Source organism: Lissotriton helveticus, chromosome 9 (genome assembly GCF_964261635.1).
Source record: "Lissotriton helveticus chromosome 9, aLisHel1.1, whole genome shotgun sequence".
Taxonomy (NCBI): Eukaryota; Metazoa; Chordata; class Amphibia; order Caudata; family Salamandridae; genus Lissotriton; species Lissotriton helveticus.
Window position 1 is genome coordinate 364,284,056 of NC_136070.1, and position 27,712 is coordinate 364,311,767.

The following is a 27,712-nucleotide window of genomic DNA, read 5'->3' on the forward strand; positions in this document are numbered from 1 at the left end:
TCTAGTCGCCCCCACACCGGGAAAGGGCGTATAGGGAGACAACACGCGGAGCCGCACCACCCGCGAAAAGCCCACGCCCCCAACAGGCCTCGGGGACAAACTGCGACACTTACTGACAGGTGAGCGATGCTCATGCGGCCTGGGAGAAGGACGATGTCGAAGACGCAGGCGGCGGTTCCGAAAACCCTCCGTAGGGACAAGGCGTGGTGCGCCGACCTGGACATGCGAGCTGAGAGAAGTTTCATCTGCTGGCACGCCTCAAAATCAGTCGAGTCGTGGTGTTCCCCCATACACCACATGCAGATGGCAGATGGGTTGAGGATCCGTTGCTGACATCTGGCGTAATCAAGACAAGCACGTCTTAAAGCCCGAAGGCATTCGCACACAGTTCCCACACACACGCAATAAGCGAAAGGGAAAGGCCTGAAGATACCCGGAGCACGATCCGGATTCGCGTTGCATGCGGAAAAGGAAAAAACTGACGAAGGCGGGCCGGGGTGGGACTTATGTGACCTCGCTGTACGTGGACAACGCCTGGGCGGAGTCATGTGATGCCGTCCCTCCGGCGCGCAGGTTCCCCCAGCGTGCAGGGATGCTGTGGCAAAAAGTTTTCCGGATCCAGTCTCACACCTGGGGATAATTCTACGTCTCTATCAGATGAAGAGCATGTGCAAGAAGATCTGTCCCTCAATGATTTGAATCATTTCTGATTTCAGAACTTAGTGAGATTAGGCAAAAAAACTCATCCCACCTCTACAGACTGTGGTGTCAAGCAAAATAAAATTTTTGCTCCAACCTTTTTCAACACTGGTATGGAAATTCTCAGAATGCTCTTCAAAAATATCCCAATCTATCAATAGCTTTATCTAGGAATATTTTCATTCCAAGACATCTGCACACAAAAACCTTGCTCTCAAAACTTTAAACATGGTTGTTCTCAGTTTACATGGCAACCGAAAGATATCAGCCAACAGATCAAATGGCTTTCAGAACTGCAATCTATCTATTCTTTCCATCACAGGTTGTAAAATGCTTGACATTCTGGGTGGATAACCACCTTACCACATCTTGACTTCTTGCGCACACAGTGCCTGGGGCAAATCTATGCTGTACTCTTAAAGGACAAGTTACTTACCTTCCGTAACGCCTTATCTGGTAGAGACATTATGTAACCACAGATTCCTTACCTTGAACTTCCAGGCATCAGGCTGGATCCTAAAGATTTTGATAGCTGTACCCCTGCACATCGGTATGTGGTGTCAGTCGACTCTGCGTGACGTTGTAGGCATCATCATGTATGCGTCGTCAATATAATTGCCACTGTGGTGCGCTGATGTCAGTTCTTTTCACGACTTTCCACACCAGAAGCGCAGAGCCATTAAGTGGACTGACCATGGTGCAACTAGAGAAAAGTCCTCAACACTAGAACCAATCTGCTGTGCGGGGAGGGTGGGTGAGTCGGTAAGGATTCTGCAGCTAGATCATCCCTCTACCAAATAAGGTATTATCGAAGGTAAGTAACTTGTCCATATGATAGAGACATCTAGCCGCAGATACCTTACCTTTGAACAGATACCCAAGTAATGCCATCCCAGCAAGAGGAACTGCAGAAAGGTTTTGACCAGGAAGTCCTGAAAGGCAGAGCGACCAACAGGCCTTCTCTGCAAACCTTGGTATCCAGGCAGTAGTGTAAGGCAAACGTGTGCAGCAATGCCCACGTGGCCGCTTGGCAGATATCTGAAACAGGAACACCACCCTGGAGAGCAGTGGTGGCCGCATTTGTATTGTATTGTGTATAGTATTTATTAAGTGCAACAAACACCCCACGGGTACCCTGGCGCTGCAATACGTACACACAGACCAATGTTAATCAGGAGGGCGAAAGTTAGTTTAGACGGTACTCAGGAGAACAGAATCAAATTCTAGGGAACAACCAGGTCTTAATCCTTTTTCTGAACACAGACAGGGAGCTACATTGTCTAATACTGAGTGGCAGTTCATTCCACAGCCTTGTGGCAGTAGTACTGAAAGCCCTTCCTCCCAATCTAACCCTGTTGAACCTAGGAACCTTCGCCAGACAGGCCGAAGAGGAACGAAGGTGCCGGGTAGGGATGTACCAGAGTAATTTATCTTGTTACGGTTTTGGACCAGATCCATGCAAGGCCCTGAACACTATACATAGGGACTTAAAATGTACTCTTTGCAGCACTGGGAGCCAGTGTAGCTCAGCTAGACATTTTGAGGAGGAGAAGTCTTGTGATTTTGCCAGAGCTAAATTTGCTGACGTGTTTTGGACAAGTTGCAGTCGCTGAATCAAATATTTAGGAGAATCAAGCAATAAGGCGTTACAATAGTCAAGAAGACTTAATATAGCGCCTTGCACTATTAACGCTCTGGCTGAGGCAGGTAACAGTGGGAGGATCATTCTCAGAGCTCTAATGAGACCAAAACAGCACCCCACAGTTCTGTTCACCTGTGACTCCAGAGACAGATTGCCATTAAACATGACTCCTAGATTTCGGACCATTTTAGATGAGACCAAAGGGCTAGAAGTTCCTAGTGTCCAAAAATTGTGAGGGAGAGGCAAAGAAACGGTGGAAGAGCCACCGCCTGACACCTGCCAGAAAGATAAGAGCGGGACCAGGCAAGAGCGGTACCTACCACTCCTATCTCCTCTAGGCGGGTCAGCAGAATGCTATGGTTGACCGTGTCAAAAGCGGCAGACAAGTCAAGCAAGATTAGTATTGCCGAATGTCCCTTGTCTGCCAGCAAACTAAGATCGTCCATCACGGTCACCAAAGCAGACTCTGTACCATGTTCTGGACGGAAGCCAAATTGAACGTCCGCTAACTTGTTATGTTCTAAGAACACGGACAGGGATCTGCTGACCCGGCGTTCGAGGATCTTCACAGGGTAGGGTAGGAGGAAGATGGGTCAATAACTTTCTGGGCAAGGTGGATCAAGTGTGGCCTTCTTCAGGAGTGGCCTAACCACAGCCTGTTTCTAGTTAGAGCCCATTCCACCAGGGCGAATGCCATCTAAGCCCTTCAGCACGTTCCTTTTTCGCTAAGGCGCAACAGATTTTGATACAGAGGATAATCCAGCGGTATATAGTCCTCTTTTGGACAGTAAGCCCTTTTTTTGCATCCGCATACCCTATAAAGAAAGAGTTGGTCATCCACCCGGAAATCTTTGGTTCGATCGAGGTAGAACGATAATGCTCTTTTTGGGTCCAGATGATGGAGACGCTCCTCTTCCTTGGAAGGGTGCGAAGGTACATAGAAAGTGGGTAGACTAACCGACTGCCCCATATGAAAGGTTGTTACCACCTTAGATAGAAAAGATGCCCTTACTATCAGGTAAGGAGGCTGTGATGGCAGTGCCTGCTGTTAGCTCATCCTGCTGCCAGAGGTTATCGCCACTTACAATCCTGTTTTGATGACGAGCAGCTGTAGATGACAGTTGTGCAGCGGCTCAAACAGGTGCACACATTAGAAAGGTGAGAAACAGATTAAGGTCCAACTGTGGCATAATAAACAGTGATGGGGGAAAAAAGTGGGTTAACCCCTTCAAGAACCTCTGCACCACAGGGGAATTGAAAAGAGAAGGCTGATCAGGCAGCTGAAGTATTGAGGAAAGGGCCGAAAGATAGCCCTTCAAGGTGGCTAGAGCGAGCACAGTTGAGCCAAGGAAAAGTATGAACAGGAGGATGTCAGATAAGGATGCAGAGAGAGGGTTAATAGACCGTTATGTACAATATTTACAGAATTTGGACCATCGGCAGTCATATACAGACTTTGTGGCGAGATGCCTGGCTGCCAGAATAACGTCACAGACTTCGGGAGGAAGTCCAAAAGCTGTTGTCACTCAATCTCAACGCAATGTGGCAGAGAGTGGACAGGTTCGGGTGGAGAACCCTCCCTTGCTGCTGCGACAGGAGATCTTCCCGAAGAGGCAGCCTGATTGGAGGATCGAAGCTCATTGACTGAAGCTCGGGATACCGGACTCTCTGTGCCTAGTCCGGAGCCACAAGAATGACTGAGCACTCTGGGTAAAAGTAACATGGGCAGAAAGGCATACAGGAGGCCAGAGCTCCACTCGCGATGAAAAGTGTTGCCTAGCCAGAGCCGCCTTGGTAAATACAGCTCGCAAAACTAGTGATATTCTGTGTTCTCTACGGAGGCGAACAGATCTTACCAAGGATCTCCCCACTGCTGAAAGGGATGCACCTGTCACACAGTGGGGTCTGGTTGGGGAAGGGGAGGGTTCTGCCACTGACCCAATCACAATTTAATAGCCACCACTTAAGGTCCTTCGCCGTGCCCTCCGAGATATGGACGAGGTCGGTGAAATGTCCCAGATGCTGAACGCATTGGCTCTTCAGGGCCCCTTGGATCTTCAGGTCCCATTGCACAGCCTGCATGTGCCATCTGGCATGGTCCACAAGAAGGAAGCAAGAGGCCAAGAAACAAAACAGCCTAATAGTCATTGTCACTGAAATACAGGATAGAAGCTGAAATATTGGTGTCATAGCTCGAATATCCTGGAATTGCTACTCTGGAGAATAAGCCTGTAACTGCACCATGCCCAGGACTGCTCCGATGAAGGGGAGCATCTGAGAGGGAGTCAGGTGTGACATTGGCACGTCGATAGTGAACCCCAGCGAATGCAAGAGGTTCGCCTTGGTCTGGAGATGGGAGTCTCTACCAGTCGTCGAGATAGGGGTGGACTGGCACCCCTAATCTCTGCAGATGAGCTGCGACCACCGACATCACCTTGGTGAAAACCCGCGGGAGACTGGTGAGGTTAAAGGGGAGAACAGCTAACAAAGTGTGCCTGGCCCACTGTAAACCACAGGAAGCGATGATGGGCCAGCAGGACGAGAATGTGGAAATAGGTGTCCTGCCAGTCCAACGCCACTATCCAGTCTCCCAGGTCTAGGGCAGACAGTACCTGAGCCAGATTGAGCATCTTGATTTTCTCTTTCTCGAGAAAGTAGTGGAGGGCTCGGAGGTCGAGGATAGGATGGAGGCCTCCGTCCCTTCTTTGAAACCAGGAAATAGCGGGAATAGCAACCACAGCATATTTCTAGCCCGGGAACTCAGTCAACTTGGCCAAGAGTGCCTCGACTTCCTCGCGGTGTAGTACAAGATGAATCTCCTGTCAGCCGATCGTGAGTTGGAGGCATAGAGGGAGGAGTAGTCTCAAAGGGGAGGGAGTATCCCCTTTGGACTATCTGCAACACCCACCTGTTTGAGGTGATGTTGTGCCAGTGGCTGAAGTGATGGCGTATCTTGCCACCCAATGGAAGCTTGTGACTCTGATGGACCGGACTAGGAAGGTTTTGCGGTGAAGGAGGGGATGGTGGCTTGTCTCGACTTCTGGCCTACCGACCTTGGAGGACGGGATGAACCATGCCAACGGCCCCGCAGAGGTTGCTGAACTTGCGGAACCTGCTGCCTGGAATAGGGTTGGTGCGGTTGGAACCCCTTTCCGTGCCACTAAAGGAACGAAAAGCAGACGCAGGCGGGAGTGTAGTACTGAGGCCCAAGGATTTGGCCGTAGCTAGAGAATCCTTGAAGCACTCAAGCAATGCGTCAGCCTGATCTCCGAAGAAACGTGAGCCATCAAAATGCATATCCATGAGGTTTGCCTGGACATCCCCCGAAAAGCCAGGTATGGTGCCTGATGGCCACCAAAGAAATCACTCTCTCTAGCGAGTCCGTCGAGTCCAAGCGACAGCGAATTGCCACCTTTGCTGCATCTCTTCAGTCTGATATTGCTTGGGAAATCAGGGTCCAGTCCTCCTCCGAGACAGCAAATGCGAAACCATACCCCTTATACAATGGGAGTAACCGCCCAAAAGGCATGCAGTGTTCACTGACTGCAATGCTACGCAGGTGGATGAGAAAATGTTCTTCCCAAAGGTCTCCAACCATTTGGATTCCTTGTTCGGAGGGGCAGACGGGAACGCGCCACGGGAAGTGGACCAACAAGTTTTAGGTGGAGGGGTGGGCAGTGAGGAAAACTAGGTCGCCAGGTGCAGGGCAATCGTTCCATTCACAGGAGCCCCAGTGCTGGGTTTGGACCAGATGCCCAGAAGAACATCTGTTGAAGCCTCGATAAAAGGCAGCAAGGGTTCGGATGAGGAGACACCAAGCTGCAGGATCTCCGTCAAGACATTTGTCTTGATCGCCACTGTAGGAAGCTGCAGGTCCAGGAACGGGTCCAACAGACAAGCCGTGGCGCCGGAGCCCAAGGACCCCCGGTATCTCCTACACCTGAGCCTGCAGGGCCCAAAATCATGCCGGCAGTATTAGGCCACCCAAACACGGCACACATGGTGGACGGGGCAAAGTCAAAGCACGCTTCAACTTCTTGTGGTGAGGACTTCGAGCCCCCGGATTGATGCTCAGACCTTCCTCTCGACCAAAATAGTTAGCAAGATCGACGAGGCGACCTTTGCAGTGTGTGCCAGGCCACAAGCAGCTTCAGGGGCCGCTCCCTCAAAACCTTTGGTGCTATGGCACAGCATCGCACAGTTTGAACCCTGAAGATTTCCTACTGGGCATCCTGCACACCAAAAGAAGTCAACAAAAGGTAGTCAAAAAGTGACGGGATCGCTCTCCAACGTGTTGTAATTTAACAGCGATTAGATTGAGCATTAGCGAAAGACATCTTAGTTCTAGCTGTTATCTTGACATTGAACGGACTCCATTTTGTATTCATGGCAGCCATTTTGACTGCCGCATGCTACCTCGTGCCGACCATGAATCTGCCCAGCAACAGGCTATTATTAGAGTCCCCTTGTTTTGCTGCTGACCGTTAGGGTTCACATCTGGTAGTGATTAGCTTTAGATTGGAATGTGTTAGCCGAACCCCCAAGACTGTTAGCTCCTCCCACGGATAGATTGTGCCTCTCGATATTACCTTATATGTACATAAAATGTGCTCTTATGCTTTGTACCGCCTTCTTTTGAGCCCCTGTGTGGGTATAAATGAACCATGCACTCTTAGCTCGGGGTGCTACTTCTTGCAATGCCGAAGGGTACTGTCTCTTGAGGTGTAATAAATGTTACGTTTTCTATTTCCAGTTTCTGTGCCAACTTCTTTCTATTTGATCTGAGGACTTCGTGCAGAGAAGGGCGAACCCCTTGCACTAGCGGGTCTAGCTGAGGCCTGCACGACAAATTGGCGCCCGACACGTGGGGCTCATCGGTGACTCGGATGCCCGAAGGATTGGTCGTGACGAAGGTTTGGAACCTCGCTGAGGACACGATCGCTGCCAGAGAAGACCCGAGTCTTGGCACCCGAGGCGTTTCTTCCCTTCTTTCCGATCTGACCATCCAGGCGGCGGCGGTCCTCGACTGAGATCTCTTCTGTTGGTTCGCCGTGCAGTGACCGTTTGGTCGAATTTAGAACTTGGCAGTTGGAATCTGGACACCCTATGATTGGTAAGAGCCGTTTTTGCGGCACCTATTGTGGGTTTTGGATGCCCTTGTATGGTAAGGTAGTTTTAGGAACACTTACTGTGGCATATTTGTATTTGGAAAAGACTAGTCTAATTTGTATTTGGAATTTGGTATATATATGTGTTGCAACCCATATAGGCAGGCAATGTGAAGATTTTTCTTCAACTATTTGATTTGAACGGCGCAACGTACTAAAGGTATTTTAAGTGCTACTTTGTGTATAATACTGCATATTTTGCATTATTTTTGGCATGCCTGTTTTTAGCGCACTTCGAAGGTTGTGTTGCTTTTGTAATGGTACCAGTCTACGACTCGATGGATCGCAGCCGGCTCCCCCATAGGGGACACCTAATAGAACTATGTATGTGAAATTTGGTCTTTCTGCCATAATGTACAGCACGTTGTGGCATAAATATACGAAAAAAGGATCCTGAGTTACGGTGGCCACTGAATGGGTCATTTGATGCACGAAAGATTGAGTATGTGGAGCAATGTATGTTTGAGCGAAGGTCTAGACATGACATGTTTGAATGCGTGCGTATGTGGGAAAAAGAAGTGCGACAGCAAGAGAAGCGTGAGCAAGTGTTGATTGAAAAGGAACAGCGAAAGAATGTGTATGAGAAAGCGCTGGAGTTGAGAAAGAAAGAAGGGAAAGAGTTACAAGAGAGAGGAGAAAGAACATAGGTTGCAGGTATCTGGCCAATATCCTGTCCGACAGCCTCTCTATCCTGTCCTTAATAAACCGCAAGATGATTTTTTGTTATTAGATCGACCTCCACCTCCATATGCCGTTCCGTCCGCTCCGGCCGAAGGCGATTGGGATTCTGTTACTTCTCAGGTGGACGACGCGATTAGACAGTTGGTTAAATTACGAAATGAGGCGGTTCACCTGAAGGAGCAGAAAAAGCGTACGGACGCAGCTGCACAGCTCAATCCGTCCGGAGTGTCGCAGTCTCCTATCTTCGGAACAGATAAGATAATACCAGTCGAAATGAGGCCTATGCGGGAAGCCGCGCCCTTGTATGTTCCCCCTAAAGGAACGGGTGACGAGGATGATAAAAATTCCGTTAATGCTAAAGGATATTTTATTTATAATTGGGTGTACACTCCTTGGAATAGAGCAGACTTAATGGCGCTTAAAGCAGCGTTACCCGATCCGCGTAAAAATCCAGCCGCTTTCTATGAGGAAGTTGAAGGCGCTTTAAATTCCTGTACTATGACCCTATGTGATATAGATTTATTTTTCGGTTTAATTTTACCACCAGATATGTGGCGAAGAATTGATGACCGTGCTACCTTTGGTGCCGAATGGAAGGATTTAGAACAAATTGATGTGGATAGAGAGCCCGCCCAAAAGCCACATCGGTTGATATTAGATCTCCCTGCAGCCATTTTAACTAAGCTTAAAACAGTTATCTCCCCTAAAAAGATTTATTGGACTGTCTTAGCAACGTGTAAACAAAAGGCTGACGAATCAGTTTCTGATTTCTTTACGCGCTTTGAGGAAGCTTTTCATGATTTTAGCGGTCAGTCTTTGACGGATGATACCGGCAGACATCCGTTTGTCGACAAATATGTCACGAATCTGTTGCCAGGGATAGCAAGCCGTTTAAAAGCTCGTGAAAGTTCTTGGACTACATCCTCTCCGGCATCTGTTTTGACGATGGCTCAATATTATGAGCGTCAAGAATTAGAAGCGAAAGGTAGTGAGGAAAAGAAATCCAAAGATTTGAAAACGAAAATTATGTTAGCCCAGGTCTATGGTCCACCCTCTAGAGGTTATGATAGAAGCTACGATAGAGGTTACAATAGAGGCGGACGTGGATCTTTCAATGCCTCTTATACTCGTGCAAATTTGTCTATTAATCAATGTGCGTATTGTAAGCAGTTTGGTCATTGGATGGCTGATTGTCCAGTGTTGCGTGCCCAACAGAATTCACAGGGGCGGGGACAAATGAGAAATCGGTCAGGTTTTTCAGGGCCTAGGGTAAATACGAGTGATCGTGCTCGATTTGATACTAATGTACGAACACAGAATGGTCAAAACACTTTTGATGGACGAAACCAATATCAAATGTCTGATTATGTCCAGCCTGACCTTTACGATTCTGCTCATGCATAGGATTGCCTAGGATGGGGTAAGGAATCAGTTGAAGTTCCAGTAGATCAGACGGGTCCCTATGTTACAGCACATGTTTTGGGTTCTAATGATTGGTTTCTGGTTGATACAGGAGCTACTCGTAGCGCTTTGTCTAAACAATTGGTTCCGAGGGCTCCCCTGTCTGGCGTAACTATTACTTCGATAGGTTTCGATGGAACACGTTCCCTTAGCCCATTGTCACAACCACTTGCATTCCATGTCGATAAATTTAGTACTCCATGTCCGTTTTTGCTTTCCCCAAACACACCAGATAATATTGTGGGTCTTGACATGCTGAAGTATTTCAGAGCCACAGTACGATGTTCCCCTGAAGGAGTGCGTGTCATTTTGAATGATAATCATTCCGAACCTGAAAGAGTTTGTTTTGTTAAAGAGGATATTACATTGGCTTCGCTTCCTAAAACTTTGTGGGCTACCTCAATCACCTATGTGGCTGAAATGGTTATCCCACCAGTTCGGATTAGTGTCAAGGAGGGAGCTGTGTTATCTCGTTTGCCACAATATAGGATTTCACAGGAGGGTGAAGAAGCACTCATACGAATTGTACATGATCTCATCCAGGTTGGGGTTGTTGAGGAAGTCCCATTTAATGTTTGCAACAGCCCGATTCTTCCAATTCTGAAAAGAGATACTGATACACGAGTCTACAGATTCATCATAGACTTGAGGGAGGTAAACAAGATTGTCGTACCGCAGTATCCTGTGATTTCTGACATCACCACACTTCTTACCTTGGTTCCCCCGACTGCTACTACATTTTCTGTGATAGACTTGAAGAACGCTTTCTTTTCGATCCCTAGTCATCCTGACAGCCGATACTTGTTCGGTTTCACTTTGAATAATCGATAGTATAGATTTTGTAGAGTTCCTCAGGGCTATACTGAGAGTCCGAGTATTTACAGTCAAGCATTGAAAAGAGAACTGGATTCTTTTGCATTGCCCGAAGGTATAGCTCTCATACAATACGTTGATGACATTTTGCTGGCAGCCGACACCCCAGAACAGTGTGAAAAATGTACTCTGTCTTTGCTTTCTTTTCTTGCTTCACATCATCACAAAGTGTCTCGAAAGAAGCTGCAATATTGTAGACCAAAGGTAACCTACTTAGGTCACCTTTTGTCTAAGGAGGGACGTGCATTGACATCAGATCGTATACAAGCAATTTTAGACACGCCAGTTCCTACCACACAGAAAGGAGTACGTGCATTTCTGGGTCTTACTTCCTTTTGCAGGCAGTGAATTTGGGGATTCTCATACATTGTTAAGCCTTTGTTAGCACTTTTAACGAAAGACACTCCTGTACCCCTTCCATGGACAGATGAATGTGAAAGTGCTTTTCGACAGTTACGACAAGCCCTTTGTTCAGCACCAGTGTTAGGCACACAAGAAGCTTTTTACACTTTACGTGCATGAGAAAGATGGATGTGCATTGTCAGATTTAGTCCAGTTACATGGCGATAAGCAACGTCCTTGTGCTTATTTCTCAGCAGTTCTTGATCCTGTTGCTAGAGCATTAGCTGGGTGTTTTCACTCAGTTGCAGCAACAGCTGTGTCAATAGGACAGAGTGAGGGAATAGTTTTGTCACATAAGCTGTTAGTGTTGGTACCCCATGCGGTTGATGCCCTTTTGAATAAGACAAAGACGCAGCACTCGTCTGACAGGATATGAACTGACATTGCTAGCTCCTCACATTACATTGAAGAGATGTGCAACTTTGAACCCAACTGCTTTGTTGCCCTATCCGGTGACTCAGCCTCAGTCACAAGAGACGCATGATTGTATATTCCTGACTGAGGAACAGACAAAGGGTCGCATTGATTTGCAGGATACGCCCCTTCCAGATGTGGATGGTGAACTATGGGTTGATGGGTCTTGTTTGAAATTACCAGATGGTACGACCTCAGCCGCATATGCTATCACCACGCTTGAAACAATAGTGGAGACAGCTCGCATACCGCAGAAATCGGCCCAAGCAGCTGAATTGATAGCTCTGACACGAGCATGTGAGCTTAGTACTGATTTATGTGTGAATATTTACACAGATAGCCGCTATACTTTTGGAGTAGCGCATGATTTTGGCCTATTCTGGAAGGAAACAGGCTTTCTTACATCTCACGGAATGCAAATAATGCACGGAGAATTAGTGCATAATCTTCTGATTGCATTGACATACCCAAAGAAAGTAGCCATAGTGAAGTGTAGAGCGCACAAGAAAGTGACAGACAGGATTGGACAAGGTAATGCCTTTGCAGACCACGTGGCACGTGAAACTGCGACGAAAAGAAACACTACTCCTATGTATGTAGTGAAGTCACAAGCTGAGAGATGGCATGATGTTAGGCAAGAAGTATGAGAGATACAGAGGACAGCCTCTGATAACGAACGTGAACAGTGGTCTAAAGAAGGAGAATTAGATGATGAAGGTTGTTGGAGGAATACGCAGATGGATAGATGGAAGCTGCCTATAGCTTTCGTACAACCTATGGTTCAGATGGCACATGGGCTAGCACATGTTGGAGCTTCTGCAATAACGAAAATGCTTACACAAGTTTGGGAGCATCCAGAAATTGCTAGCACAGCTAAGAGAGTAGTACAGTCTTGCTTGATCTGTTTACAATACAATCCTGGAAAGGGAACGCGAGTTCCATCTGGAGGTTTTGCTACACCGACTGCACATTTTGAAGTCTTGCAAATGGACTACATCCAACTTGAGCGCTGTAATAACTTAAAGTATGTACTAGTGGTAGTTTGTGCTTTCAGTAAATGGATTGAGGCGTACCCCACAAAGGATAAGACTGCTATTACTACCGCTAAGGTGCTATTGAAGGAATTCTTCCCGAGGTTCGGCGTTTGCAGACTTTTATGGAATGATAACAGACCTCATTTTGTTGGGGAAGTTATCAAGTATGTCTTGAAGGGATTAGGAATTAAACAGAAGTTCCATGCAGTGTTCCATCCACAATCAGCAGGATTGGTGGAAAGGTATAATGCTACTCTGAAGCTGAAAATTGCGAAAATTCAAGCTTCTACGCACTTGACTTGGCCAGATGCGTTGCCATTGGCATTGTTGTCCATTAGATCAGTACCACATTCTAGAACGGGTCTCACCCCGTACGAGGTGGTATTCGGACGACCCATGAATATTTGGGGAGTTCCGAAACCGAGTTCTGTGTATGATGTACCTTGTGTCTTGATGAGTGACTCTTTGGCACAGTTGACTGACAGTTTGGTTTCTTTTCATCAACAGGTTCGAGAAGCACTTCCTGACAGATCTACAGGTGAAGGCCATGAGCTTCGTCCTGGCGACCTTGTGATGGTTAAGGCGTTTGAGAGGTCAAGCAGCTTGGAGCCGAGATGGCGTGGACCAGTACAAGTGCTCCTTGCTACGAGAACAGCGGTTCGAGTCACAAACAAGAAAAATTGGGTGCATAGCACCCATTTTCGGAAGGTATTGTCGACCTTGGTGGAACTGCTGTGCTGACCGATCATCGAGAGATCTTGACCACGGAGAAAGGCCCTGCTGTATCACCTGACGAATCTGCGGAGTTCTTCCCGGACCAGACGACTCCTGGAGCAAAGTGATACAACTTGAGACCGAGGAAAGAGTCTACAGTTTTTTGAGAGAGACAGGTTGAGCAACCGCCCTGGGTAGTGGAAACGGAATGCCGATATGACAAGGGAGGGGGATCAGCCCTGCGTAGTGTAGTGAAACCAGTCTTGATCTGCGGTGAAGAAAACAACGTCTACCCATGGGAGAAGAGCTCCAACAATTATTTTGTTTTTGTTCTTTTGTTCTGTTTTCTAGAGAAAGCTGATTTTGTTGCTATGATAACCACTAAGAAAAAGGTATTAGGAGTTATAGGTGTTTTTGCTGCTTTGACAATTATAGCAGTGATCACCTGGTCTGTTGAAATGATGATTCCTGCCCATGAGTTTTTTGTGGTTCCTACTACTCCAGTCCCAGAAGAGCATCAGCATTTCACTCTTCCGTATCATGAGAAAAAGAATCGAGAATACTATCTTAATAATACGTTTGTCCAGATGCTCCATCACACCCATAACGCTACGAATACCACTAATTGTTGGATATGTGGTATGCTTCTAGCACATCAAAAGAAAGGTGGAACACCTTTTATTCCACTTCCTTTTTCGCATAATGGTTCTTGTCGAGCCTGGTACACTCTTCTATTTGCAACTAGGAAACCTACAGTAGGTGGACTTCTTTTTCGTCTGAATAAAGAGTGTTATCAAGATTAACATGGGTATCCTCAAGCAAATGGAACTATATGGGAATGGGAGGAATACCGACCGGACAATGCGTATGTTTTCACCCATACAAGAGACTCTACCACAAGCAACCAGTCTGTAATCACTGTTACAAGGACTAAAGCAGACTTATGTGTACAAAGTACTGGACGAATTCCAGTTGGAACTAGTGATTGTGTTACTGTATTAAATATGGATGGACTGAATGATAGCTCGTTTTTGGGCTCACATAACACATATTTAGTATGTGGGAGCCGTGGATATCATAGACTACCAGTAGGGTGGTCAGGTGCCTGTTATGTTTCTTTTTTATTGCCTCCTGTTTTCCTGGCACCAGCTTCATACCACCGAGATTTTAAACTGTTTAGAAATATTTCAATGAATCGTTATAAAAGGACAATAAGAATTGATGAAGTGGACCAGACAGATACTAGTCTGCAGCAATATGTTGATTTTAATGTAGGTCTGTTCCCTTTTGTGGGTGCTGCATTAAATAGCAGGAAAATACGACGATTGACTAGAGTCGTGGAAGCTGTAACTAATCAAACTGCTATAGCCCTTGGCAACATCACTGAAGAATTACAAATTGCTAGAATTGTAACTCTCCAAAATAGGATGGTATTAGATGTTATGTTAGCAGATAGAGGAGGTGCATGTAAAGTGATGGGTAGTAGTTGTTGCGTTCTTTTATCCCTGATAATTCGCCCTCAGTGTAAGATGCAATTCTTAAACTGCATAAGATAGCTGCAGATATTCATACTAAAAATGGCACCTGGACTTTTGCTGGTTGGTTTTGGGCTCTAGTTTCTGCCTGGGGTTGGAAATTACTGACTATTCTCTGTATTGCAATTGCAGTGATTTTCACCTGTTGTATGTGCATCCACTGTGGCCCAATGCTATGTTCTATGTGCATAACTGCTTGTATACCATCCAAGAAAAATACTGTGAAAGCACAACACACGTTAGATAAAGAAGTAGCTGATATGATGCGTATAGATATACGAGATGAGTGTTTAGATTATCCCAAAAGAGCGTATGTCTTTAGCTAATGCTAATAGGGTCGTGTGTTGTAATTTAACAGCGATTAGATTGAGCATTAGAGAAAGACATCTTAGTTCTAGCTGTTATCTTGACATTTGACGGACTCCATTTTGTATTCATGGCAGCCATTTTGACTGCTGCATGCTACCTCGTGCCGACCATGTGCTCTGTCCTATATTCCTGTCCATGGCACTTGAATCTGCACAGCAACAGGCTATTATTAGCGTCCCCTTGTTTTGCTGCTGACCGTTAGGGTTCACATCTGGTAGAGATTAGCTTTAGATTGGAATGTGTTAGCCGAACCCCCAAGACTGGTAGCTCCTCCCACTGATCGATTGTGCCTATCGATATTACCTTATATGTACATAAAATGTGCTCTTATGCTTTGTACCGCCTTCTTTTGAGCCCCTGTGTGGGTATAAATGAACCATGCACTCTTAGCTCGGGGTGCTACTTCTTGCAATGCCGAAGGGTACGGTTTGATCCGTAGCACCACCTCATGAGGTGTAATAAATGTTACGTTTTCTATTTCCAGTTTCTGTGCCAACTTCTTTCTATTTGGTCTGAGGACTTTGTGCAGAGAAGGGCGAACCCCTTGCACTAGCGGGTCTGGCTGAGGCCTGCACGACAAATGGATCGGCTTTGGCTGGCGCGGAAAGCAAAGAACTAACGTTAGCGGACGTCACAACAACGACAAACAAAGCCTACGACGTCACACAGAGTCGACTGACACCACCTACCGGCACGCTGGGGTATTTCTACCAAAATCGTCCGATGTTCAAAGTTAAGGAATCTGAGGCTAGATGTCTCGTTCAGATCCCTTTCCTCAATCTCTGGATGTTAGGATTGTTATTAATAATCTAGTTGTTTCTCACACAGAGAAAGAAAACTTCATACAGCCCTAAACATCTTGATACCTGCATTGGCTCCCTCAGGAAGCCAGGATCAAGTTTAAAGCCACCAGCATCATCTTCAAGGCACTTCATTGAAAACAACTGGAACACACTGAAAGACTTCTGGAGCAAATAGTGTGTCTCGTTGGAGTACAAAATATTCCTATATCACTCAGCAGTTGGTCAATCTTTTCTTCGTGCAGCCTGACCCTTTAGCAAGCGCTGGCAAAAGCTATCGCATATACCAAAAATCAGTTTACAACTAGATTTTTTTTTTTATTAACTAAAAACTTGTCTTTTCAACTGCATCTGAAAGTCTAATGCATATTTGTACTACACTCATATCAAGGTATTTTAGAACTCAGTAGTAACCTCTCCTCTTTACTTCCCCTCTAATCCTCGACTTGCTTGCAAACAATTTCCCCTTTAATTACTACTATATCTTTCAGATTGGCCCATCATTATTACCCTCACCTGCTTCACACCGTTTCATTACCCTTACTTCTGAATACCTATCTTTGTCCTATGTAAAGGTTCCGCATACCATCTCCCTCATTTCTTCTAACAGCTTTAATTCTGGTTTCAGACTAGATTGATTAACTATTCTTAATGTCCAACAAGCAAGATATACATCTCTCTCTCTTTCTTGGCTATCTGTGAAGTGCACAGACACTACTGTGGTAATGCTGTGCTATATAAATATGCAAAATAAACAAATCATTCTGATAGAGGAGTCCTCACTGTGCAGGTCTTTGGTGGCTTAACCTGCTTACCAAAACGAACTGTTATAGTTGGCAGTTGGGCAAAGCCAAGGCCTCTGGAAATATGTACATGAAAATAATTCAGGTTTCCATCACATAGGCTACTTTTATTCAAAAGACTAAAGCCATAGAGATTACAGGAAAGAAGAGTCCATTCCACAGCTCCTACTGTGACCTAGCAAGAGTCTGCAAACTATATCAGAGCCAACAGCCCGGTTTTTTAACCCTTTCCTCTTCAAACACCAAGGCAAAATGTGCAGCAAACAGTAAGGACGTGTAGTAGTTTTTTTTTTATGTCAGCAGGATTCCACAATGAAGTGAATGTGCACAGCAGAGATATAACGTGATTTGTGGGTTGCAAATTCACATCTTGGCAAGGCAGAAACAACCTTCCATTCTTTTGAGGTCAGTGAATGGAGTACAATTACATTGTGTAATGACAGCATCTGCTAATAGAGAACGAAGAAGAGACGGCTGAAATATGGAGCTATGCAAAGACAGATCTCCTTACTATTAGCTAAAATAAGTTTGTTCACTCGCTTCTCCACCTTCTCACTACTAATTTTTTAATTCCCATGTTTCTAGATATTGCTCTAAAAAGAGTGGGGTCATTGCTAGACTCAGGCCATTATTATATTGAGTAAGGCTCTGGACTACAGAGAGACTGCAGCCATACCAGAGGACAGTAGAGAAATTGCTAGTCCATGATAGAGGCCTCACTTTTCCGTGAATCAAACATGCTAGTTATTGGTTCAATAGACTGTACCTTGGCTATTTGTGGATGCATACTGGTTAGTTGTTGGCTGTGTCCAAATTGCAACTGAAGACCTGTTTTTGGGAGTTTGTCCAGGCCAATCTCTTTTGTTCCTCTGGTCATGGTAGGTTGACAGTTTAATTTTTGTCCATTAAGGACACAGCCAGTTATGAAAATGTCCTATGACTTACTTGAACTAGGGAAATTTATGGCACTGCAGGATGCTCGTGGGTGTCCCGGTTGTATGCCTACCTGTACTCTGTGCATCAAAGCAGAAATTGAAACCATGCACAATGTGATGGTTTTTTCTGCCAAGCATATAGAAAAGGAAAGTGGATACGTCCAGTGTATAATTATTATCTCAGAGTCCGGAGATACCTAGAGGCATTATGAATTTGAAAAAGTAATACATCTACTTATACCGTTTTTGCTGTAAGCAACTTCCTATTTTTCAGTTTGCCTTACAAGGAAAGTGAATGGCCTCAAATGTTCGCCATTTGTTCATAGTAGCATCATTTAAATTGGATAGAAAATTCTGACTGGCTATATAGTGTCTGCCTTGAGGTAGCTATGAACTATGACACGTTTCATGTGCATACTATTGAGCTACATTTGATCTTTTAATAGGAATGTGGAACCAGAATAGGCGTATTATTTCAAAGTTAGTTTGCACATGTATACACTTTATTTTCCACCAAGGATTTTATGATCATTTGATAAGGGAATCTATACGTAAAGGTTGTACGTTGTTTTTTTTAGAATTTTATGATTTTCTAGTTCGGTTTTAAAGACAAAGGTTTTTAATATTAATTTTATGGATCAATTTTGTTGATAAAAATGTACAACTGTATGTATTGTTATAAAGGAATCGACTGTGTGCAAGTTTTAATAGAAATAACTTTCTGAAAAAAACTTCACTATTCACTTGCTAGTTTAAATGTGGAATGCCTACATTAGTAGCCTTAAGGCAAAGACTTTCAGTAGGGACAGCAAACATTAACTGGACCATGACAGTGGAAAACACTAAGACCCTACAGGTTTTCTTCCACTCGAAAATCAAAGCTGTGCTTAACATCAGCCCCAACAGACTATAGCCGTTTAAGGGACCAGAATGGAAGAAGGAAACAGAGCTCAATATTAGCAGAACAAATAAGTCAAGCAAATGCTCTGCTGCTGTCGACTGAGGAATTAATGCAGACTTTTTGAGTGCTTATTTGGCCTGAATGGCCGTATTAATTTCTACTCACACGCTTTACCTTTTGCCATCTACTGTATTTCCAGCTGTGTCATTTATGTTGCTTTCTTTTATGGATGATTCCTGAGCATACCTGCTATTTAAGATGTGACCGAAAACAAATCCTTACAAGCTCTTAAGTTAAACTAATTCACAAGGTATGTCCCTGGTATGCTATGTACAACTATGACTACATTCTATCCTACAGTTTGGATTGTGGTTTCCCATATTCATTTTATTTGTATACTGAACTCGAATATATTGTGCTTATTAGTTCTATTAAATTCTGAAATGAAGCGCTGGCCTGGGTGGCAAAAGGATACACATTGTCATCTTAAAGACACTCCTTTGAAAGAGAATTCTGGTCTTACGTGATTTGTAGTTCACTAACAGTCCTCCGCTGCTTTGCACTTTTAACAACTGTTCAACCACAGACTCACTCCTTTGAAAGAGAATTCTGGTCTTACGTGATTTGTAGTTCACTAACAGTCCTCCGCTGCTTTGGACTTTTAACAACTGTTCAACCACAAACTATCTCAATATTGTAGAAGCATATGATGATGAGAGCAGCATAAAATATGCTGACTTCAGGGTGAACTACTTTTTCAACATTGTCTAACAGTATCTGGGATGTGCATAGAAATCTATTTTCAAACTAACACCAAACAACTGCATTACCAATATGCAAAACCACTATAAAGTTACTAAGATAATGGCTTGAAAGGAATGCTTAAGTTACTCAATATAATGTAATTTACCTCCTCCTGTTTTCTGAATTCCATTTCCATTTGTTTGTTCCGAGGTTGACTCTTTCCAATGCCATGCCCAGTTATGAAGTTGCTACTGATGTAAGCCAGCTCCGGATCCTGCTTGCCAGCTTCCTTTATTAACCTAAAAATATCACACGCATGTTATTTGCTAACCCAGCAATAAAAATTAAAGACAATTTCCAGTTACCTGTTTCACTGCATTGGCCAAAGTGCAGCTTCTCCCTCAACAATTAAGACACACTGGCTAAGTATACAATCAAAGCCAGTGTTTTCTGCAACAGCACTTTCAGACCCGTGCAGCCTCCCTGCATTATATCCCACCACAACAACTGCAATCATTGTGTAGGTTTCAAAAAACCTTTGGAGATTAAAAAAGCGTTTGTTTTCCTAGATTAGCTGGATAGTTCACATTTAAGGTTCTGCCCAGGGAGCGTGCATCATCAGCCTATATAATAGGGCAGGGGTCTGGTTCTCCTGAGCTAGTGTCTTAGCTGCACCCTGCTTCTACATCTATAGAACATGTTCTGAACATTCCTGCCAATTTGCAGAAAGAGATAAGAAATATCAAACAGTGAACTTCTATAGGGTGGTGAGGTCTTACATTCATTAATATGGATGGTTAAACAGGTGCAGGAAGGGGTGCTTGGAAACCCTGACCCATATTATTTATTTTATATGTCAGACTAATGGGGGACAGTATGTAGTGAGATGCCTTAAGGAGGTATGAGGTAGACCGTATGGATGTGTGCTCTGCGGCAACAGCTGCTGATTTTGATCTAGTGAAAAAACATGGTTCTATTTAGGTTATGAAAACTCATTATCTGATTTTTAACCCATAATCTTCTCCAGTTGGATTTGCAACCATTCAGAAGCGGGGAAAATGGGCTTCAAAAACTTTCATTATAGGAACTAGACTAGAAGACATCCTATAGGCTGTGAAGCTGTTGAACGGTCTTAGGATGCCAGGGTGGCAGAGAGGTTTTTTTATGTGTACACTAGCATAAAATGAGCCTCCAGCTTTGCAAAACACAGCAATTATCCACACTAACTTAGAGGAAAAGTTTTGATCGAACTAAAGATATTTAAGGAGAGAATTATAATGCCCTGGGTAAAAAAAAAAAACTTCTTGAAGGTGGTATGCTTGCATTTTTTATTATATTATTTTGAATCGATTATGGTCTGCTGATTTTCATTTGTTTTTGCAATAGGGACGTTGTGCAGTTAAAGTGACAGGGGTCTCTTTCAAAAGGGCTATCATTTTCTTCTGTTTAGATCTTTAAGGATCTAACGCGTGCAGCTGACCTGTTTTGCCTACATGGAGAAACTAAAAATGCCAAGGTGGAACTGATAATGGAGATTGGTCTAAGCTGGGGAGCAGTCATGGTCTAGCCATTCTCCTGGACTGCCAGAGTTCGGAAGGAAACATGTTTAGCAGCAATGTGGAGGAGCAAGTATGGTGGGCTGCATACGTATGGAAGTATTATTGACCATCTACTGCAGGAGTTTTATTCCACTTTTAACTTCAGAGAATTCCAATTTGTAATTCTGGAAGTTATAGCCTCTACTTACAACAGAGATTTTCTTCTTCATACAGAGTTTATAAGTAAAGATAAAGAATACAACTTGCAATGGTGTCTTAATAAAATCTAGTTTCCTATAGCTTTACTATGGAAAATTATTATTTTCTCAATATTTTTTCATGTTTGCCACTGGTCTCTACCCATCTCACTTCCTCTACCAACTCTCATTCTCTTACCTTAATTCTTACCCGATTCCCTCTCACCTTCAAACGTATTCCAATTGATCCATTTGTAGCCCTCTTACCTCCATTAACAGAACACTCATTCACTCAGCTTCTTCTCTTGCAGGGCTCATTTCATCTCCATCTTTTCCTAGAATAACGTATCTGTGTATTTGTTTTACATCTCTTCTACATATTTTCTTCCCCTTTCCTGAACCTTCACCACTCACAGCCGTATTCTTCTCAATCTGCATGCTTAGCCTAGGTTATCTCTCCAAGATTGTCAAATACTTCCAGGTCTAAATCTCTCATTAGACAACCTCATCTCTGCAAGATCCTCTATCTTCTTTGAGTTTTCTTTCAAGTACATCTCCCAATTTCACTGCTTTCACTTGCATCAATCTTTCACGACATACGTTCCTCGATCCATATCCTTTTCAGCTTCCTTGAAGTTTCTATGTTTGAACTCCTAATACCTTCATTTAGTTTTCCTTCTTGCATACCTCACATTTGTACAAGTCTTCCTTGCACTATCACCTTGTTCTTTCTTCTATTTTGCTACCATTTACCAATTCCCTTGTCATCTCATGTATCCACTCCTGTTTGTTAAAAAAAAAAAATTAAAAACCCTTTCCCACAATGTTCCTTTGCACTTTTTGGTCTCTTTCCTATGTTTTTTTCCCTTCTTCGTGTATTCGCTCCTCAATTTTATTTCTTCGGTTATTCCCTCTCTTTTTTCGTTCCATCTCCCCCTTTCTTTTGTTCCATATTCTTCCCACTACCACTCCCTTTATTCTCCCTCTTGTCTTTGTCACTTTGATATCCTTTTCAAGCCAGAGTTCCTCCCCCTCTTCTCATGTATTCTGTTGTTCCTCCTTTTCATCCCTTTTCCCTTAGCAATCTAGTTGTTAACGATTTTTCTGTATTTTCATCACAGGTCTATTTCAGTCAAGTCAAAATAGTTTGCTCAAGTTCAGCACCACAGCCATGCCAGGCCAAATCCGCTCACAATGTTTTCCAACCCTCTGGCGAAAGGCCATAGCGGCAGAAGTCAAAGATGAGAGGGCAAGATAAAGATTAATTTAATATTTCACTGGGCAAAGGTATATAGAGTAATGCTAAATTAAAGGAGTGCTTCAGCCCTTCAAACTAATTAATCAGCTCTGCCTACCATAACGTGTCTTTCAAAAGATAATCGGCTGCTGTAATAGCACCACTGGTAGAATTGATCAATGAGTGGAGTATATATTACAGAGAGAACTGTAAACTGCAGATCACAGGTTAAAATCCTGAAAGGGGTACATTAGTCTCCTAAAACACCAAAGCGAATAAAGGACCATTTAATTAGTGACAACATATAATGCGAGCACCATGATACTGTTCAGGCTCTGGCATTCACATGTTCAATATAATGCAGTTACAAGGTACTTCACGTTCTTAGCATAAACTGTCACTGTGAGAAAATAAATTGCTTTCAGCTAGAATTAGTAAATACAATAGCTGTAGCTGAGGTGTGACTGAAAATCTGGTGGTTAATAAGTGCATAATAACTTAAGATATTATGCTACTATGAAATTCAAATACATAGTACAGGCAAAGTTGCAGTTTGATAACAGGTAATGTATGATGTATGTTCTGTTACCAAGAAAGTTCTCTATCTAAATATATGTGTTTCAAGGGGAAAAAACACAAAGTTGTGTGAGTTGAATTGGTGCCAAATCCTTGTCAAAAGTGACAGAAAGGCCAAGAAAAACCACAATGCAAAAGTGATACTCAAGCCAGGGTGCAAACAAAGATTAGCACTGCAAACCCATATATCACAATGGGGGAAATAATTCCTTTACAAATACAACCGTTCTTTTGTCTGCTGTTCATCTTTAAAAAAAAATTGCTTTTCTGTTGTTTTGTTAGGATCAATAGACGCTACTTGGAGGACTAAGGGCAGTTGGAAAAGGCCACTGGGATAGCAAAGGCCCCATCCTGCAGTAGGCTGACCACCCATTTAAAAATGATTGTCACAGTGTAGGGTTGAATTTAGATAAAAAGTGTTTCTTCTGTTGCTATTGCAAGTCATTCTTTTTTCTTTCTCATCAATTAAGTCCCAAACCATGGGTTTATTCATATCTACGCAGAAATGACCTTGATGACAACGGAATTGTCTTCCTGTGACTGAGGGCCAGGTCCACCATGTCTTCTGAGACATAAAGGCCTCCACCAACCCTGCGGACCCTGGGTTGCTACCAAAGAACTGGCCACAGGTGATGGCTCCACTGGCAGTCAATCAGCGGCTACTTCACCTCTAAATGGACCTTAGTCCGCCAAGATATATAAATGTGTCATTTTTTTGGGCTGGCTTCGAATTTCTTATCCTTTCACATGCAAACTAAGAAAACACATCCATGTGCTCAGGAGAAACAAACTAGATTCCTCAAACCTTTTTATATTAATAAACCTGGGCCATCACATTCTTGGAGTCAATGTGTAAAACAATTACGAAACAGTGAACTGTAATCACGTTTTAATCAAACTTTTGAGTTCATATAATATACCCATAAAAACATTTCAAACAAGATAAATTTATGAACATTCGTAAAAATACCTGTTTAGGACTACCGCTGTATATCTTCTCTCCACAAAAATAATCCCACATAAAATGTTTGTGAAAGGGGAAGGGAAATTTGCCTCAGGTTTTTCTTTTTCCTCAATTTCTTCATCTTCATCGTCATCTTCAGAATCACTCCAAGACACATAATTATCCTGATTCCTATTGTTATACCACTCAACACTTTCAAACTGCTGCCGTTCATATGGTTTGTATTTTCGCAGAATTTCAAGCAGTTTTATGACTTTGGGGGTTACAAATTTCAGGTCAAGTGAGGCGGGTGTGAAGTGCTCTTCACACAGTGCATGGATTTTCCTTAGGAAAGTGTCTGTAAACAACAAGAATTTTCTGTGCAGGTCTTCTTGTTCATGCTTAATATACTTCTGCAGTTCTCTCACCATCATGGCTGCTACTTTATCTGCACACCAGGGTCCCAGAACAACTAGTACTGCCCGGCAGTCTGATAAAATCTGTAACAATACGGAAAACAATTCTGAAAACACATTTTCATGAGGAAAATGTAAACCCCTTAAAAAACAAAATAAACCATGATTTACAAGAATAGAAATACACTTGTACATTGACTGAACAGTGTTTTCCCCAATTACAGGAACGCTGTGAACATTGCAAAAGAATAATTAAATGAAAAGACGGATTTGATTCCGATATATTGCATGAGTGATGGGAAAAGGTGTGGTGCAGCACCAGGGCGGCTGACTCCGGAACCCGGGGGCTCACGGTTCGATCTACGGCGCCGGCACAGAACAGCCCAGCACCATGTGACTCTGGATAATAGCTTGCTTAATCTTCCGGGCGGCCCCCAGCGCCTTGACGCCCTTGGGTAATTGTTCGTGCTTTGCAGATACTGGACTTAGATTCTCCTCTGGACACAACATCAAAAAAGTGGATGTAGTACAGGTATGGCACAGATTGGGAACCAAAGACTAGGTTCTTATTCTTGCTCTTCTTTAAAATCCTGTTCAATTAATTCTGCATTGTATAAGCACAACATGGTAAGGGACCTACATAGCACAGGTCTCTTGCTTAATTTGCAACAGACCCTCTGCTGGCTTCACTACTCCTTGTTCAACCACTCCTGAAATTCTTTTTGGCTCTTTTTTTTTTTTTTTTTTTTTAGAGAGTAAGAAAATGTATTTTCCTGTTTTGATGTTTTCCCCCAGAGAGTATTATAACTCCGCAGATTACCAGCATAGAGATCCATTTAAATGTCAGGAACAGCTTTATAACCTGGCTACTTTCTATTTCAGATGAACCTTCACATTTTTCTACTCCTCTTATGTGTTCTGCTATTGCTATGAGCCCAGTCATGAGGCAGGTACACTCTAAAAATACTTACTGCAACCTCCTACGATTGGCTTTAATTAAATTGGAAGATGGAAAATGAATGTAATCAATCTTTAACAATAACAGCGTCAATATGTATCAAACGACTACCTCATTTGATTCCCAACATATAATATGGCATCTCATTATTAAGAAGAAAGGCCAGCATACTATATTGATGTTTTTAACTAGAAAAGTTCTGTTTGGGGTACATTATCACTTCTATTACACCATTTTGCTCTTTATTTAAGGTTAATGGCCTGTGAAGAAATAGACGAATCAGATGCTGTAAAAAGGCATCATGATGACTGTATAAATGAATGGATATGTTAACTGTAAGTAGAACTAAAAATATATATTTGAGAAGGTTTCCCTGAAAAACAACTGGCATTGTGCACTGCTATAGGGCTACATCAAGTGATGATATAGCCAAATTATACCAATTCGAAGTACTCTGATAGGAGTAAAATAACTCAAACTTCATTACACCAAAGTGGTAGGGAACTCTAATGGTATAATCCTCAATTAAGTCTCACAGTTTTGTAGAGAACTTACCTGTCACTATGCACAATCAATTAAATCAATACATTTAAGGCTTAGAAATTAGTTTGAAGTGATCACAAGAAAGAATTAAAATCTTATGTCCAAACAAGCCAAAACGAGTTTTCGCGACCAAAGCACTAAACAGGTCAACAGATAATGCTTTGGTCTGGAAACACATGTTGGTTTGTTTTGACATATTTCTTCTATTCACTAATTTCTAAGCCTCAAATTTGTCGATTGAGCAACTCTAAAGTCAAACTTGGAGTGACAGATCCTACGCCCAAATCTATATACACTACCCTGAAACCTGATTTATTATCATATAAGGTTTGTTCAAGCCATTTTCAGTGCCGGTTTTATGAATTATCATAATAAGTTATAAGTTACAACAAGAACACTTATAAAGCAATCATACCACAAGTCTGAGTCAACATATTCATAAAAAAACACAAGTTGTCTCCAAACCATTGCTCACCTGTTTAGAAATGATTGTAGAATCTCTTTCTTTGCACTGAATAGATATGTTGCAGTCATTGAGAAAGTTAAGTGCTTCATTTAATTCCTTTAAAAGCCTTTCATAAAGTCCGCTTTTATCAACATATGGTCCACAATCCACAACAATTTCACATGGCTGACAGGAATGCCTTAGATGAGAGAAACAAATAAATAAGCAAACTGGAAAAAAAACACAACTGATTATACCACAAGAGGCAGCAGAAACAGTGCCATTAATAGATGATCCTATTTATGAATACACTCTCTATTTATTAAGTGTTGGCTACAGACTGTTAACAAAGGGTAGCACTTAAATCAGTGTTTCATAAGAAGGCAGCTGTGAAGAGGTTTCCATTCATCATAAGAGCTTTATTTATCTGCACCCCAGTGTTCGGGTCTTGTCTCACGAGTAGTGCTGGAGATGTGTGCACTGTTGGTAAAATATGGCTGTTTTCTGTCTCTATACAGGGTCCAAAGGCACTTGGGCATAGCTTCGGAAATTTAGCAGAACCTGAAGAATAGCACTGCCTGGAGGCAAAGGGAAAATAGCAAATGTTAAATGATATGGGCGTGAGGTGTTTAACAGTGAGTGACAGTAAGAATAACTGAGTAAGTAACTGAGAATGAGTGTATAACAGATAGACTGACAGACAGTGTGACTAAGACAGAGTGTAGCAGAAAGTAGCAGAGATAATTAGAGTGATAGAGATAATTAGAGTGACGGAGAGAAACAAAGTGGCAGAACGAATTAGAGAATGAGTGAGAGTGAGTGTGTAACAGCCATGAGAGTGCAGATGCTGGTCCAGGAATGATGAGCAATGACGCTGGGTCTCTGGGTAGGCTATCTCCTGGTCAATGAACCCCCTAAAGAGCCTAAACATGTGAACAATGGGAAGAGGCTCTGAGGCTTACTAGCAGCTGAAGGTGATTGAGAGCATCACGCAAACAGCGGAGGAATCTATCCGCAAGGATTGAGATGTGTGTTCCTAAAGAACAAGTTACTTACCTTCGGTAATGATATATCTGTAAGAAACATAGGTTAGTTATAGATTCCTTATCTTAGAATACTCACCCAGGCATCAGACTGGATCCGGAAAGTTTTTTCGTCAGCAGTACCCCTGCGCATCGGAAGGTGGCGTCGGTCAACTCCGCGTTCACAGTCGGCGTTGTGGTCGCCGGGATGATATCGCAGTTGCCATTTAGAAACGCCCTCGTGCGCGAACGTCAGTTCTGTACAAGACTTTCCACGTCAGAGCGCAGAGCCATGCAAGTCACTGACCACTGGTCCACAAAACTAGGGCCCTGAAAGGAAATCCTTAACCCTAGAAGTCAGTTCGCAGAACGAGGAGGATGGGTGGGGTGGAAAGGAATCTATAACTAACCTATGTTTCTTACAGATAGATCGTTACTGAAGGTAAGTAACTAGTTTATCTGAAAGAAAAAGTTAGTTATAGATTCCTTACCTTAGAATAGACACCTCAGTATACCAACCCCGGAGGTGGGTCTGCGAACCAATTTCACATCAGAATGTCCTAGAGAACAGAACAGCCAAAGAAGCAGTCACTCCAGACTTGGCTGTCCAGGCAGTAGTGTTTGGTGAAAGTGTGCAGCGATGCCCGCCTAGCTGCCTAACA

At 43.3% G+C, this 27,712-nt stretch overlaps 1 protein-coding gene across 2 annotated transcripts in view; it reads right to left on the reverse strand.

Annotated features, from left to right (window-relative positions):
- DICER1 (dicer 1, ribonuclease III) overlaps positions 1–27,712 on the reverse strand; it is a 561,110-nt gene that overhangs the window by 391,775 nt on the left and 141,623 nt on the right. For both annotated transcript variants that reach the window (XM_078660108.1, XM_078660109.1), the window contains exons 8-10: positions 26,059–26,227; positions 23,694–24,166; positions 19,342–19,474 (exon numbers count right to left, since the gene is read on the reverse strand). In XM_078660108.1, coding sequence (XP_078516234.1) covers positions 19,342–19,474; positions 23,694–24,166; positions 26,059–26,227 — 775 coding nt within the window. The remainder of the gene's footprint in view (positions 1–19,341; positions 19,475–23,693; positions 24,167–26,058; positions 26,228–27,712) is intronic.